We start from the raw sequence: 15,035 nt of genomic DNA, 5'->3' as shown, positions 1-15,035 counted from the left end.
TATTTAGCCTTAAGCATGCGGGCCCATAGACTTTGAGGGTTGGTAAGAAGTCGTCATCCTTGTTTGAGAATGAGGGATTTGTTATGAGTTTCAGAATCACGTCATCCCAAACCTTCCATTATTTTAGGTAGGCAAATCTTCTTCCACCCAATCAAGTGTGCCCGTTTTTATGAAGGGGAGTCACCATTCAAAAAATGTGAGTAAATTGAATCAAGCTTCCTGCAAGTAACTTTAGGTAGTGCAAAGCAAGACATTAAATACGATGGAGTAGAAGATAAAGCTGATTGGATAAGAGTGGATCTACCCGCAAAGGTTAACAATTTAGCCTTCCAAGTGCTCAGTTTTTGTTCCACTCTATGAACCAAATTATTGAAGTTGGTCAATCTAGCCCTGTGGTGATACAAGGGCGTACCCAAATAACCTGTATCAAGAGGCATTTCCTGGATTCCCATAGATTGACACAACACCACTTTTTCTGCTGTGACACATTAGCGCTAAAGGCCAAGTCACTTTTCGAGAAAATTATCGAAAGACTAGATAAGTCATTAAAAAGATCAAGAATACACTTAATAGTGGATAAATCCTCATGAGTGGCTCTACAAAAATTAAATATGTCATTAGCAAAGAATAAATAAGAGATCTCAAGAGCCTATATAGAAATCTTAATACCTCTAAAGAGATGAAGATCCCTATAAGTACAAATCAAACAAGATAGGCCTTTGAAATCCTCGAGTCCCACTGAAGAGTGCTAAGGCCATGTGAGTGCACGCACGGTTGGGATCCCAAGATGTATCAAATGGGCAAATTGTACGGTGGGGATCAGCTGGACCTCCGAACAGGAGTGGAAGGACGAAATGCCTACAGCCTAAAAAGCCGTTACGAAAATACAATCTCCTTTGTCGCTATTTGGTCCCAAAAGTCGAATCTCTCTGTTTCATTTTTCAAAGCAAGAAACCTTCGGGAAATCTTCGAGTTCGAAGCTGGATCGTTGGACAGAGCGACCGCTTTGGATCTGCAGGTATGTGTCTGATTCAATTAGTTTTGTTCTTTATCGTTTCTATAAGATTTTTAAACTCAATTTCTTAGACTCGCATTGGATCCATCAAAGAAAAAACGGTGAACTCCAGTTACTGCAATTGTAATGGTTTCGTAGGTTCTTCCCGATCCAGAAAACTGTAAATCATCATCAGATTCCTGATTTCTGTGTTTATCGCTTGCTAATGACCTCGAAAAAGCAATCTAATCAGACCAAGTTTTAAGTTCTGAGCGTCACTTTAAAGATAGTCTTTGATCTGACGCTATGTTTCAATGTGTTACTGATTTCTGATATTTGGTTATTCGATTTGCGGGAGAAGATTTTTTATTTATTTATTTGTTTCTATGAACAAACGCCATCAATTTTAGAAGCAACTCACTTTCATAGATCTTTAAGTTTTCATTATTTTCAGATCTTAATCTGTAGAAAAGGATGAAGGTGAGATCTTTGTTGTAAGTTTAACTGTTGGATTTCTTGGCAGGTGAACCGGATAGAGATATTGTTATAGAAGCCAGGGAACTGTGCGATTAGGCATATTTCTTATTCCTAAATAAACTAGTTCTTTCCCCAAGAATTTGAGCTAAGTAATGGACGAGGAGAAAAAGAAAAAGAAGAACAAGAAAAAGAAAGGCAGGCAAACTAAGGTTGCCGAAGATGTGTCGGATGGTGTTGGAGCAACAACTTCCCTGGAGCATAATCATGTAGATTCTATAGAACAGAACCACTGCAACCAAGTATCTGGGACTGTGAATGTTCAAATGCCAGGAGTGGTGGAAACAAATGTAAGCTTGGACAGACATAATGATGATGGTGTGAAAATAGTAAGTTCTGATTTTTATAGCCATGATTCACTCATCTTTTCAACTCTTGTAAATTTAACTGGTCTTGGGTTTGGTGATGAGTGCGTTGGGTTGCATACCTGCAATTAGACATTAGTTGGATGGCTTACTTTCTCGCAGAAGCTTGAGCACACGGATTATTTTTTGGGGGGTTGGGGCAGAGGGTGGGATTGTTTTTGTCTTATGCATATAGATATTTCTACAAGCATTAAATTAACAAGGAGTTTAACGTAGTTAAGCATGGTTGAATTCCTTGACCTAGAGAAATTGTTATTGGATACCCTTATAGATGTGACTACTCAAATTTACAATGTGGCTTCCACTCATCATGAATGATGATGTTCATACATTAAATTATTCTAATCTGCCAAAGACAGAGAGGATGGAGTCTCATCACAACCATAGGAGGAAGGATTCACCCCATAAAAAACTCAGTTACCGGGAAATCATTGCTTCTGCGTTTATTGTAGAATGAGGATTACAAGGGCTGGTTATAGGGCCTTACAAAAGTGCTCCTAATGCAAATCTCAATCTCCTTAATCTTTACTTTACCTGTACATTAGGTTGGTAACAGTTGTGGCTTAATAGGAAACCAGGCCCTTTTGGAGTTGGTGGTCTTATCAGAACAGCAGAGGTCTTGAGGTTGTAGTCTCAGAATTGCTTTCTCTGTGGATCGGCTTGGAGCTTGCTATGAGAGAGGGTTTTGAGAATGTGATAGTGGAAGGTGTTTGTGCCACTGTAATTTTTGGGCTCGTGCAGCCTTTGATTGTCCATGGAGGTCTGGTCACATTCTGAGATGTACCAAGCACTTGGCTTCCCAGCTGAATTAGACGTTCAGCTGGAAGCCTAAGTCAGTAAACGAAGTGGCCGACCAATTAGCATGGGAGGGTGTAGCTAGAGTTGGATTTTGTCAAGAGGCTACTCCCTTTACATAAATAGTTTAGGGGGGGGGGTTATTATTATTATTAGTAGTACGAGTATTATTATTAATCTATTATTTAATATATATATATATATATATATTTGTAGTTTTTCCAGTGTTTTGGGATGTTTTGTCTTTGGGGTTTTTTGTATGTGCTCTGTTATAAGTCTTTGTATGATTCAAAATTTCTTTATCTGTTATTTTAGCCAGAAAAAAAAAGGTCTTGGCTTTATGGGAGAGGAACAAAATTTTGGAGTACATAAGAAATATGAAGTAAACAAACAAGGACACACTATCGCAGATACATATCTAACTATTACTAATTGAGAAAGATTGTTTGACCTTGGTTCTTCTTGAGCCAGACTCAATCAAGCTCAATTTTTATGGTTGCTCTATTAAAATCCTACAAATTTTTATTTCCAGTTATTTGGTGGTTTTACTGCACAAACTAATCAGTGGATTTTTTACAGGCTAGTCTAGATGAGAAAATCAGACAATTGCAAAGTGAAAATGATTCCATCATCCAGAGGAAGGTATGGTTCGTCCACGCCTCATAGAAACTCAAAGTTACTGGGAAATCTTTGCTTCTGCATTTATCATAAAATGAGGATTACAAGGGCTTGTTATAGGGCCTGACAAGAGTGTTCCTGATGCGAATCTAAATCTCATTAATATTTACTTTACCCATGCACTAGGTTGTTAACTGTTGAGGCTTAATAGGAACCCATGCCCCTTTGGAATTGGTGGTCTGATCAGATCAATTACAGCAGAGGTGTTGAGGGTGTATACTGGTTCAAAGCAGAATTGCTCTCTCAGGATTGGCTTGGAGCTTATGATGGGTGAGGATTTTGAGAATGTGACAGTGGAGGGTGATTATGACAGTGTTATTGCTTGTTCTCGTGCAGCCTCTGATTGTCCATGGAGGTTTGGTCACATTCTGAGATGTACCAAGCACTTGGCTTCCCAGCTGAATGACTTATTCAGCTGGGAGCCTAGGTCCAGTTAATGAGGTGGCCGATCAATTACCATGGGAAGAGGTAGCTAGAGTTGGATTGTGTCAAGGAGCTCCCTCCCTTTGCCTAAGTAGTGTAGGGGGTTGGTGTATATGTCTATATTCTTACCAAACCGTCCAGTGTGATGTTCTCCTACAGTTTGGGGATGTTATATCTATGGGGTTTCCCATGTACTCATATTTATATTTTTTTATGTTTCAGTAAAATTTTATCTGTTATTTATGGAAAAGAAGTTGTGGCTTTAAGGGAGGAATAAATTTTTAAACAAATATGAATTAAACAAAAAACAGTTACATATTTAACTGTATGCTAATTTAGAAGGGTTGCTTAACCTTGACCTAGACTCAATCCATCTCAATTTTGATAGTTGCTCTAATATTAAAATCTTACAAATTTTGATTTCCAGTTATTGGTGGTTTTACAGCACAAACTAAGTCCACGGGTGTTTTACAGGCTGGTCTAGATGAGGAAATCAGACAATTGCAAAGTGAAAATGACTCCTTCATCCAGAGGGAGGTATGGTTATTCCACACTTAGTTATGCACTTGGATTTTAATATTTCTAGAATGTTTAGAAAGAAGGTAGGTTTGCAGCAAACAGCTTTCTAGGATATTTAGTTATCTGATGATCTACAGGCTGGTTTGGAGAAGAAAATTATAAACTTGCAGAATGAAAAAGATTCCTGGCTCCAAAAGGAGGTAATTACCATCACTTTTATTATACAGTGTACTTTATCTGCATCTCTGAATTATGTTAAAAGTTATAGTTTACTGAAGATCAGGGGCATTGATGTTTTAATTTAACATTACCTTGATTAATGTGGTTAGCTTCAGTATACTAGTGATGCTGGGGCTTTTGGGTTGATAGTTTAATGATATGCAGGTTAGTCTAGAGGAGAAAATCAAACAATTATTGGATGAAAAGGATTCTTGTATTCTAAAAGCGGTATTTTTCTTCCCTTTGTTAGTTTCTTTCAGAACCATTGATTCTTTCCACTATTAGTTTGTTTTCAATGATCCATAGATATTTGTGTGGTTGAATTTTACAACTCTAATTCTGTTGCATCACAAATCAGCTAACACAATAATCAGCTATTTGATTGAATTCGAGTCTGAAATTTGACATGTGTGGCATATTGAAAATGATTTTTCTTCAATTGTATCAATTTTCTGTTCAAATATTTTTGATAATCAGTAGGAAAAATACTGTGAATCTCATTTATCCAAATCCTTTCTACTGAAGGAATTAATAATCATTCATAATCGAATCCAATTTTTATAATTCTTCCACGATATGGTCCCTTCAAGAAAGCATCATACCCTTTAGGTAAGCATTCTTTTTTAGTCTTACCATTACATGCTCGATTTTTTTTTTCTTTGGCAATGGATTAAACAATATTTGGTCAGTGCATATTCAAAAATGAGTAAATGACTAGCTTGCTTTGGCAATTTGGTTATTGGAATCCCATTTGGTAAAGCAGTAATTTAATTGAGTATTGTGGACAAGCTTGATGAAAAATATGCACATTTAAATGACCAGCTTGCTTTGGCAATTTGGTTATTGGAATCCCATTTGGTAAAGCGGTAATTTAATTGAGTATTGTGGACGAGCTTGATGAAAAAGATGCACTTTCTGCTAACAAACTCATGCTAGTTTTATTTCTTTCTGCCTGTCCATGCATCTTGTTCCTTGCATAACAATTAACAAATAATTTTTCTCTTTAATTGTTTTATTGTGTTCAGATACTTTTTCCATTGTTTTGACGTACATGTCATGCAAAAGCATTTTTATGATCTTATGAGATTGCATCTGTAACAAAAGGTGCTACAACATGCTTATGCAATGGTCCACATTCTTACACTTCTCCTATTCTCTTTGGAGGAGGAGCATACAACCTTGGAGCCTAAAATCCCTTAGCCTCAGAGTAGACTAGTATCTTTGGTCTTTTGGATGTGCTCCCACATCACCAGCTACCTTGTAGGTGCCTGGTTTCTGGGCATCTGGTTCTGCTGGTCTTTGAAAAATAGATTTGTTTAATTTCCATTGTCCCCCATGAAACCGAGTTCTTCTCCTTTTTCTTTTCATCGTTCTAGATCTGTATGTGGGAAACTGAACTTTGCTTTGTTTGTTTATAAGTGCATGCTCAGTCCTTATCAAGAATCTGATGTTTGTTCTCTTTCTGCAGAATTCAATGAATGAAATGATTGGTAGACTAAATGAAGAGAGCATGCGGCTACAGACACAGGTATGTAGCTCTGGTAACCTGAGTGCTCAGCTTGAAGGATTGGATTCAGTTGTGTATGTGAATTGGGTCCCAAACTAATATGGATGTGGTACTTCTACCTTCATTTTATCCGTTGTAGTGCTTGCCTTCCTGGTTATTTGTCCTGACTTCTGGGTCTGGGCTCTGGACAGTATTGGCTTACCTTTTTGGGCCTCAGCGAAATTGAGCATAGTTGTCAAGGTGACCCAAGGTGTTGGAGGGTCACTTAGGCGTCTTAGGCATGCACTATACCTAATATAGCAATGATAATTTTAAAACGTTACGCTTATATGCAACATAGGAGCCATGTCAATGCAATATGATATAATTATGATAGTAATTACCTAATATGAGAAAACCCAGATATAGTAAATAAAGCATAGGATATAAATTAAATACTTTCATAAAAAACAAAGGAATAAACATAAACTTGTGAAATCTTAAAAAACTGATTATAATAAGACGTGATGCCACAAGATCAGAAGGCAACACCTGTGAGATGTCACCTGGACCCAAGAAGGCTCCTGTATACGTAGGAGACTCCTTGATGACTATGAAATTGTGTGGGTTTAGTCTGATTATCCTTCCATTCCTTCTTTCTTGGTGCATTTGTTGCTCTAATATAGTTGCACATATCATCTACTTCTGGTGTTTAATGACAGGCCTATAGCCCCTTACAAACTTATGTAAAAAACTCAAAAACAAACTCAAACTCAGAAAAAGGAAGTCCTAAACCAATCCTAAACCGATAAGGTGACATAAACCCACTCAAATAAGGACTTTAACTAAACTAATGGATTCCTACCTCTACGCTCTACCTATATTTAGACCCATTAAAGTGGACCATTATAATGAATTTCCATAGGACCAAAGGCCCAATATGTATAAAACCCAATGTAAGGCTTATTGATACTAAAATTAGCCCATTTTCCTGATTTATGATTTATCTGCATCAGTGAGAGTGAGAGTTCACAGGTTTCTCCATAGACAGCATTCCATGTAGTGTCAAAAGTGAGTCAGTAGACTTTGTATATGGGATCTCATTGAACACATCTTATCAAGCCTAGAAACCTGAGGTCCATAAAATGGAGGGGCCAAAATGGTCATGTCCCACGTGTATTACTAATTTATTCTACTGTTGGTTCATAAAAGGCTGTCCTTACATTCCATGGTATCTCTTTGTTTTTATTTCTCTTTTGGACATTTTCTATCCACTTAAGAAATTAACATTGTCGGTTTCCTTTTACATTTAACATGATTTGAAGCACGACAGAACGTAGGGTGTCGAAACCCTCAACCTTCCATTGCTTCGCAAGAACCCCAGGATACCTAATCTGGTCACCGCTTGGAGCAGCCTGGCCTCATGCTGGGCTGCCGCCAGGCTGCTCCTCCCCGTCTCTCTATTCCTTCCTTCTTCTCTCGTCCTCTTCCTCTCCCTCTTCCTCTCATCCTCCGCTCTCCTTTCTTTCCCTCTTCACCCTCTCCTTCTCAACTTCTTCTTCTTCTTCGGCTTCTTCGGTCTCACACATTCGGGAGGTCGTGATTCACCTGATGCTGGCCTTGCCGCAGATCTGTGCTGTTCCTTGATGGTCTTGCCAGGGTTCTCTTGATCCTCTCAGATTGACACGTTGGCTCCTCCTCCTCCCTCTGCTGACTCTCTTTGGGCCTATAACTACTCATCCTTGAGCTGCTGCTCTGATTGGGTTTGGCTTTTGTCGCTGGCCAACCGCTGCTCTGACCTGCTCCCTGATCGATTCGTTGGCTCCTCCTCCTCCCTCCACCAATGCAGATCCTTCAATCGTTGATCAGTTCGGGTGTGCCTTTGTGCCGCTGGCTTGACTCTCTTCTAGATCCTTGGCAGTTTCAAGTCCTCCCTGATCGAATCATTTGCTCCACTGGTGCTTTCTTGGAAGCTACTTGCAAGGCTGCTAGCCATGCTCGACCGATAGCATCTTCACTGATGCCCTCCACAAGGCCGGCGCCCCATCTACGCAGCTATCACTTCCACGAGGCCAGCTTCTCACTTGGCCGCAGCCCTCTACAAGGCCTGCGCCCCGCCACAGTGGCTGCCTTTTTCTGCCAGAGCTCTGATTCTTGTTTGGCAGGTGGAAGTTGATGCGATGAGATATGATGGGTAGGGTTTGGTGGGACCCTACCTGAAATTTCCTTGTTTGTCCCTCCTTTTTTTGGGCTTTTGGTTCTTGTTCAGCCCATGTGAGCTTTAGAACATTAAGTTGTTTGGGCTTCTTGGCTTTTTTATTTTAAGCACATGTGGGCTTTGTGCTGTATTGGACATGTCACAAATGACACATCTTCTAGTCCTCAAGCCTTCTGGGCCTTGGATGCTGTCTTTTCTGGACTTTGGTTACCCTTATAGGGTTTGTAATCTCCCTTGGGGGATATATTCTCCCTCCCCCATCTTTTAATGCATTTATTAATTCACGAAAAGAAAAGAAAAAAAAAAAAAAAAAAAACATGATTTGAAGTCCAGGAAACTTTCTATGTATTATATCCATTCTATCATTGTTCATCAGTTCTCAGTAAGCCTTTGTAATTCTCATTGTTTCTGATATAGATATTAAAAACGAAGCCTGGCAGGTGAAGGAGTTGGAAGAATATAGGGTTAGTCTTGTACAAGAAAAGCAGCATTTGGTGGAAACCATTTCTTCTCTTCAGTTGCAGCTTCAGAACCTTGAAAGGGAGACTTCCTTTTCTGCATCCTCAACTATAGATATGACAAAGGTTTGTTTCTTTTAACTGGCAGAGATTTATATTTTCTCTCTTCTGATGTGTAATGAGTGAATGTGAACTATGGTACGGTACCATACAGATGGTCAGAGGTGGAAATTATTGGCATAACTGCCTAACTGAACCACACACCCCTTGCCTGGGCCTGTTCTTATTGGGATTTTCCGAACTGACCAGTAATCTGTCTGGGTTCATTTTGGGTGTTTTCATTCTGATCTGCTGGCTAGCTGGTTGAACTTAATTTTTCAGCTGAGTAAGCTGTATGGACCAACCTGCATTATTTGTGTGCAGATTGGTATGTCCGAACCTAATTAATTTTTATATTGGCATTTCTGAGCCCAGTGACAATGCAGGTTGTTGTGTCCAAACGTAGTTACTGTTTATATTGCCATTTTGAGCCAAGCGACTCTTTGATGATATTAGGTGTACCATCTTTGTAGTCTAGCTGTATCATATATATATATATATAATACATGCGGTGGAGGTGGGACATCCATACACTGGGTCCAATACAAACATGATCTGTAGTTTTCTTGTTCTTGCTGTGTTCATATTCTTTCTGACCACTTTGAGAGTACTAACTCTCATATGGGTGTTGTCTAGAAAGGATCATAGGATTGTATGTCTCATATCCCCGCATGTGTGTGCCTTCTTGATGGTCTCTCATTTTTTAAAAACTGGGCTTGATTATTTCTGTTAAAATTTCCTAAATTTTGGGGAAAAGTAAAATACCAGTGCTCATTAAAAACAGAGATTGCATCAGGATAATTTTAGGGAAAAGTAAAATACCAGTGCTCATTAAACACACAGATTGCATTGGGATAACCATTGTGTCATCCATGGATGACTCATCACCAGGTTAATTCAATCAACATAAAATGTATCTAAAGATATTTTTAGTAGTTACACTTACCCGTACATTTATAGAAGAAAATGAATGCATCCCCCATGGGTCCTAGCTAGCTTACCCGCCCAATCTAATGAGTTGAGAAGGTATCTAGAGCATTTCCTGTAATAAGGCCTATCCACCCTCCATTTGCCTTATGTAGTATGGTCTCGTGACCTCTCTGGGTCACCTGGGTGATGTAATCACATCACATGAAAAAGCAAAATGTCATCTATAAAAGTCAGAAGATTATATAAATCAATGGAGCTGGGCTAATTCAGGATTATGCATCTGAGTTTATATTGAATTAGCTAGTCCCAAAGAGGACAAAAGCAATTCAGAGTGAGCCTAACATTTATAAACATAGGAAGTTGGAATACATTGACTTGCACTATGCAGGGTGTCCTTGTAAAGAGGTATTTTGTTGACTTTCTCAAAGTTGTAACAAGGTCAATTCATTATAGAATTGTTTAAGCAAGTCTTGGTGCAATGTATTGTTGTCAAAGTAGTGCTAATTAATAACAGAAATAAAGAGTATGAGGTCCTGTGGGACAATGGACTTGAATTTTTTTTTTTGGGTCTCCAAATGGAAAGTTTTGATAGCTTTAGATTTTTTCCTACCTTTTTTAGTTTGATTTAGTTATCAACAGAAAGGTTAGCTAGCTGGCTTCCAATAACCTGTCACTATTTTTTTTTTTTACATGAGAGGATGAAATTTTATCTTCCTCTGGCTCATAACTGATAAGAAGGAATGAAAGTGTCAAAATGATCAGAAAAATGACTTTTTTTTTTATTTGTAATGCAAGAAAAAATGACGTTTAACAGCGTCGAATTGAATATGACATCCTTCAACTTAAAGAAATGGACTGAATGAAAGAAACTATGATGTTTTTCATTTGTCTGGTCTAAGTTTAAGTTCCAGCAGCCCATTCCTTCCCCCTCCTTTTGACTTTTATTTGGTGGTGATGAGGAAGATAAGAGGAAACATTTCTTTTTAACCTGGGGGGGGGGGTGGAGAAACATGAGGAGAAGACCTTGATCCACTCATCATTATTTCTATTCTCTATTAATTTGTGAATTATAAGAGACTATGATGATAGCATGTTAGGTGAAATCCCAGGGAAAAAAAATATTCAAGATGAGCTGAGACTTTGACCTATGAACACTTTATTTATTCTTTGGATTGGTTTTACTGCCCAGAGGTCTTTTAGGGAAATGGCAATGGTTCTCTCTGATAAGTTTTTATGGACCTTTACAGCATGTCTCTGAACGTGAGGATTTGAATGCTCAGATAGAAGCAGGACGCGTACTAGCTGACAAACTAATTGCTGAAAATACACAACTTGTTGAAAAGGTAACACCTTGCCATGGTAGTAGTCTGTGAACATGTTATTTCCATCAATTATTGCTGTTATTTTAACTTTTGTTTTGATCCCTAAGTTTGTTTGTTTAATTACTGTTAGGATATCAGGCATATGATCATTATAGCTGAAAATAGACCCAGAATGATGATGAAAGTCATCTACTGATTAGACCTTTGTCTGGGCCATTCTTTGGCTGAGATAATCAGATTATGTCGGCTTTGAAGCCTTGGACAAACAGCAGCCATTTAGTGCGAAGCATTGACTTGTTTCTAGGATATGCGGATAGTCTTAGGGCAAAGTAGAGCTAAATTATAGCCATCTTACAAGACAACCCTTTTCTGGCAATCCTTTGGGTAGCCAACACTTAGACAAACGGCAATTTTTTTGTTGTCACAAATTATTCAGTGGTTCTCTTTAATGGATGTCATGACATTGTGTTCATAGATGGTTGTAAATCATGTCTCATCTGTAGTTTTATATATATAAAAAGAAAATAGTGTTGGATTTCATGAAGCCTTCTAGTCACCAATACTCTCATCATATTCTCTCCCCCCCCCCCCTCATTTAGATGGAATTCAATTTACAGTAATTCCACTGGAGATGAGTAGGCAAGGGATGGCTCCTCTAAGGACCTCTACAAGGTCTTATCCAATAAATGTAGACAGTTCACTTGCTTCTGTTGATTCATGTTGTTTTTGTAATAGTATGCCCCTCCATGGAGTTGGAATCTAAAGATTGCTAGAGAACTAGAGAAGAGAGGAGATGGGAGTAGTAGGTAGAAGGAGAAGAAGGGATGAGCAGAGTTGGAATCTAAAGGTTGCAAGAGAATGAGAGAAGAGAGGAGATGAGAGTAGTAGGTAGAAGAAGAAGAGATGAGCGGAGTTGGAATTAGAGGTTGCTAGAGAACGAGAGAAGAGGATATTAGAGTAGTAGGTAAAAGGAGATGAAGCGAAGAGAGTTTACGGTAATGTGTTGTGGGAGAGAATAGATTTCTCTCCCTTTATATTGAGCCTTAGAAGGGAAATTACATACCTCCCCATCATGCTAGCATAAGATAGCCAAGAGAGGTAAAAAGGGTAAAAAATGAAGTGCTACCAAACTTGACCCTAAGGCCCTCAAATGCCTCTTTCTTGGGTATTCCCCCTCTCCTAAAGGCTACAAGTGCTACCATTTTTATGCTTTTGTTCGTTCGGAATTATCTGGACTTGATCTGTACCAAGGTTATTAAGGCAGTGAGGCATTTGAGGGTCTTTCAGAGCGCTTTGGTGATAGGGCAGGCATAAGGCATCGCCCTATTGAATAAAGCGTTATAGTGTCTTATTTTTTATGTAATCATTCTATTTAGAAACTAGAAAGCAGAACTTAAAAATTGACGGAGTACTGAGAAATAGAAACTAAAATGACATCAAAGCAGAATAGAAACTAGGGTTTCTTAATCGATGAACATAATTTTATTTTGAAAAACAGAACTATGGTTTACACAGAAGTGCCAATAGCTAAACATAACATAAACCTATGATCAGAACATAGCTTACAGCTGCAAACCCAACTTACAATATGATACCTTTAAATTATTTCCACCAACTAATGATCAGAAGTTCAGAACACAATTTATAGCTGCAAACCCAACATAAAAACTAATAACTAATAGCCTAACATACTCTTAATAGCAACGAAATTACAACTGAAAAAACACAAAAAGAGAACTGCATATTCATCTAAAAAAAAAAGGAGCTGCAAGGTAGCAGCTATTAGAAAAAGAGCTACATATTCATCATTTCATCCAAAGAAAAAAAAAAGAGACTGCAGGTTGTAGACTTGTAGTGAAGAAGTGAAGAAGAAGGGATAAGATAAAAGGGAGACGGAGAGAGAAAAAGAAAACTGCATATTCATCATTTCATCCGAAAAAAAGAGGGCTACGGGTTGCAGACTTGCAGTGAAGAAGAAGAAGGGAGAAGATAGTAGGGAGACTGAGAAGGGTGAAGAAGAAGAAGGGTTGCAAACCTGCTGCAGGTTGCACAAGCGGGGAGCCTTTTGCACTGGTCAGTGTTCGTCCTTAATTATAAAAAATTATGTTCAAACTAAAAGTTGTCGCAGTTGAGTTTTAAGACATAAAAATTGGATAGTTACAATGCCTGCTCTGATACCAATTGATGATATATTTGTGGCAAAACGAAAAAAATTAAATAGGAAAAAGATGAGAAAAGAGATAAAATAGGGTACTATTACTATTTGGACTATTTATTAACAATTTTCTCATGACATTTTTTTAAAATGTTTCTTTGTCTTATTCTTTAAAATATGCTTTTATTTAGGATGGCATATCTCATCGGTAACAAAGTCGGTATTACACTAATAACTCTGTAAGAGGAAATCAAAGTTATTATAACTGTTATACATTATGTTTATATGACATCAGACCTGAAGAATTGTAGTCTTCTAGAAAAATTTGGATTATAAGTCAACAATCGAAAATTTTTTATAGACTCTAAAAAAATAGTGTAAAGTTTATGAAAGATAAATGGTTAAGTCTTTGTAAACTACAATAAGTCTCAGTTGATGTTATGTAAGGAATGAAGAGAGCTATAGTACTTGTAATATAAATATCTAGAAAAAATGTTGTCGATAACCTGTTCGTCTTTAATTATAAAAAATTGTGTTTGGACTAAAAGTCATTGCAGTTAGAATTGAGAAACATGAAAACTGGATAACTTCAATGCCTACTTTGATCCAATTAATTATGTGTACGATAAAGAAAAGAGAATAAATAAGGAATAAATGAGAAAAGAGATTCCCAATTTTTTTCTTTGATATCAATTGATAAACTACGGAGCCTCTCGGCATTCTCTATGCCAAGTTGCATAATTCTCACCCCCCGGATCTCGTAAATGTATAAGCCTAATCTAACAAATAATTTAGAGTCTATGAAAGACCAATGATTAAGGTTTTCGAAAACTTCAACAAATTCCCTGTTGATGTTATGGAGGGAATGAATAAAGCTGAAGATAATCATTACCAGTGAATTAAATTGATCGCCTTTGATTATCAAAAATTTTGTTCGAATTAGAAGCCACTGCAGTTGGGTTCAAAACATAAATATAGATAGTCTCGATGGCTGCTCTGATACCTATTGGTGATATGTGCACAGTAAAGGAAACATAATAAATAAGAAATAGATGAGAAAAAAGATTCTCAATTTTTTTTCCGATAACAATTGATGAATTATTCAGCCTCCTGACATTCTCGGGGTAAAGCTCTGTAGTTTTTGTTCTTAATTATCAAAAATTGTTTTCAAACAAAAAATTGTTGCAGTTGAGGTGAGAGATATGAAAATTGAATAGTCACAATGCTTGTTCTGATACCAATTGATGATAAATTCACAGTAGAGGAAAAAGAATAAATAGGGAAGAGACGAGAAGAGATAAAATATGGTACCAAGGTTAATAAGGTTGTGAGACGACCGAGGCATTTGAGGGTCTTTTAAAGCACTTTGGCTATAGGGCGGGCATAAGGCGTCACCCTATTGGATAAAACGTTCTAGTGTCTTATTTTTTATGTAACCATTCTATTTAGACATTAATTAGAAAGCAGGACTTAGAAATTAACGGAGTACTAAGAAATAGAAACTAAAATGACATCAAAACAGAATAGAAACCAGGGTTTCTTAATCGATGAACATAATTTTATTTTGAAAAACAGAACTTCTGGTTTACACTGAAGTGCCAATAGCTAAACAGAATAGAAACCTATGATCAGAACACAGCTTGCAGCTGCAAACCCAACTTACAATATGATACCTTTAAATTATTTCCACCAACTAATGATCAAAAGTTCAGAACACAGTTTACAGCTGCAAATCCAACATAGAAACTAATAACTAATAGCCGAACATACTCTTAATAGCAATGAAATTACAACAACAAATAAAAAAAACACAAAAAGAGGGCTGCATATTCATTCAAAA

The 15,035-nt window shown here is 37.5% G+C and overlaps 1 protein-coding gene across 2 annotated transcripts in view; it reads left to right on the top strand.

Annotated features, from left to right (window-relative positions):
* The first annotated feature begins 841 nt into the window (after positions 1-841).
* Positions 842-15,035, top strand: part of LOC122058049 (centrosome-associated protein CEP250) — a 15,740-nt gene continuing 1,546 nt past the window's right edge. The window contains exons 1-9 of one of the 2 annotated variants that reach the window (XM_042620462.1): positions 842-1,018; positions 1,518-1,857; positions 3,268-3,330; positions 4,264-4,326; positions 4,446-4,508; positions 4,693-4,755; positions 5,996-6,055; positions 8,672-8,815; positions 10,966-11,061. In XM_042620462.1, coding sequence (XP_042476396.1) covers positions 1,624-1,857; positions 3,268-3,330; positions 4,264-4,326; positions 4,446-4,508; positions 4,693-4,755; positions 5,996-6,055; positions 8,672-8,815; positions 10,966-11,061 — 786 coding nt within the window. In that variant the 5' untranslated portion in view covers positions 842-1,018; positions 1,518-1,623. Of the gene's footprint in view, positions 1,019-1,114; positions 1,176-1,517; positions 1,858-3,267; positions 3,331-4,263; positions 4,327-4,445; positions 4,509-4,692; positions 4,756-5,995; positions 6,056-8,671; positions 8,816-10,965; positions 11,062-15,035 lie in introns of those variants that run through there. The other variant, XM_042620463.1, reaches the window with a different exon arrangement.

The sequence above is a fragment of the Macadamia integrifolia genome, chromosome 12, assembly GCF_013358625.1.
Source record: "Macadamia integrifolia cultivar HAES 741 chromosome 12, SCU_Mint_v3, whole genome shotgun sequence".
Classification (NCBI taxonomy): domain Eukaryota; kingdom Viridiplantae; phylum Streptophyta; class Magnoliopsida; order Proteales; family Proteaceae; genus Macadamia; species Macadamia integrifolia.
This window is presented reverse-complemented; position numbering and strand designations above follow the sequence as displayed.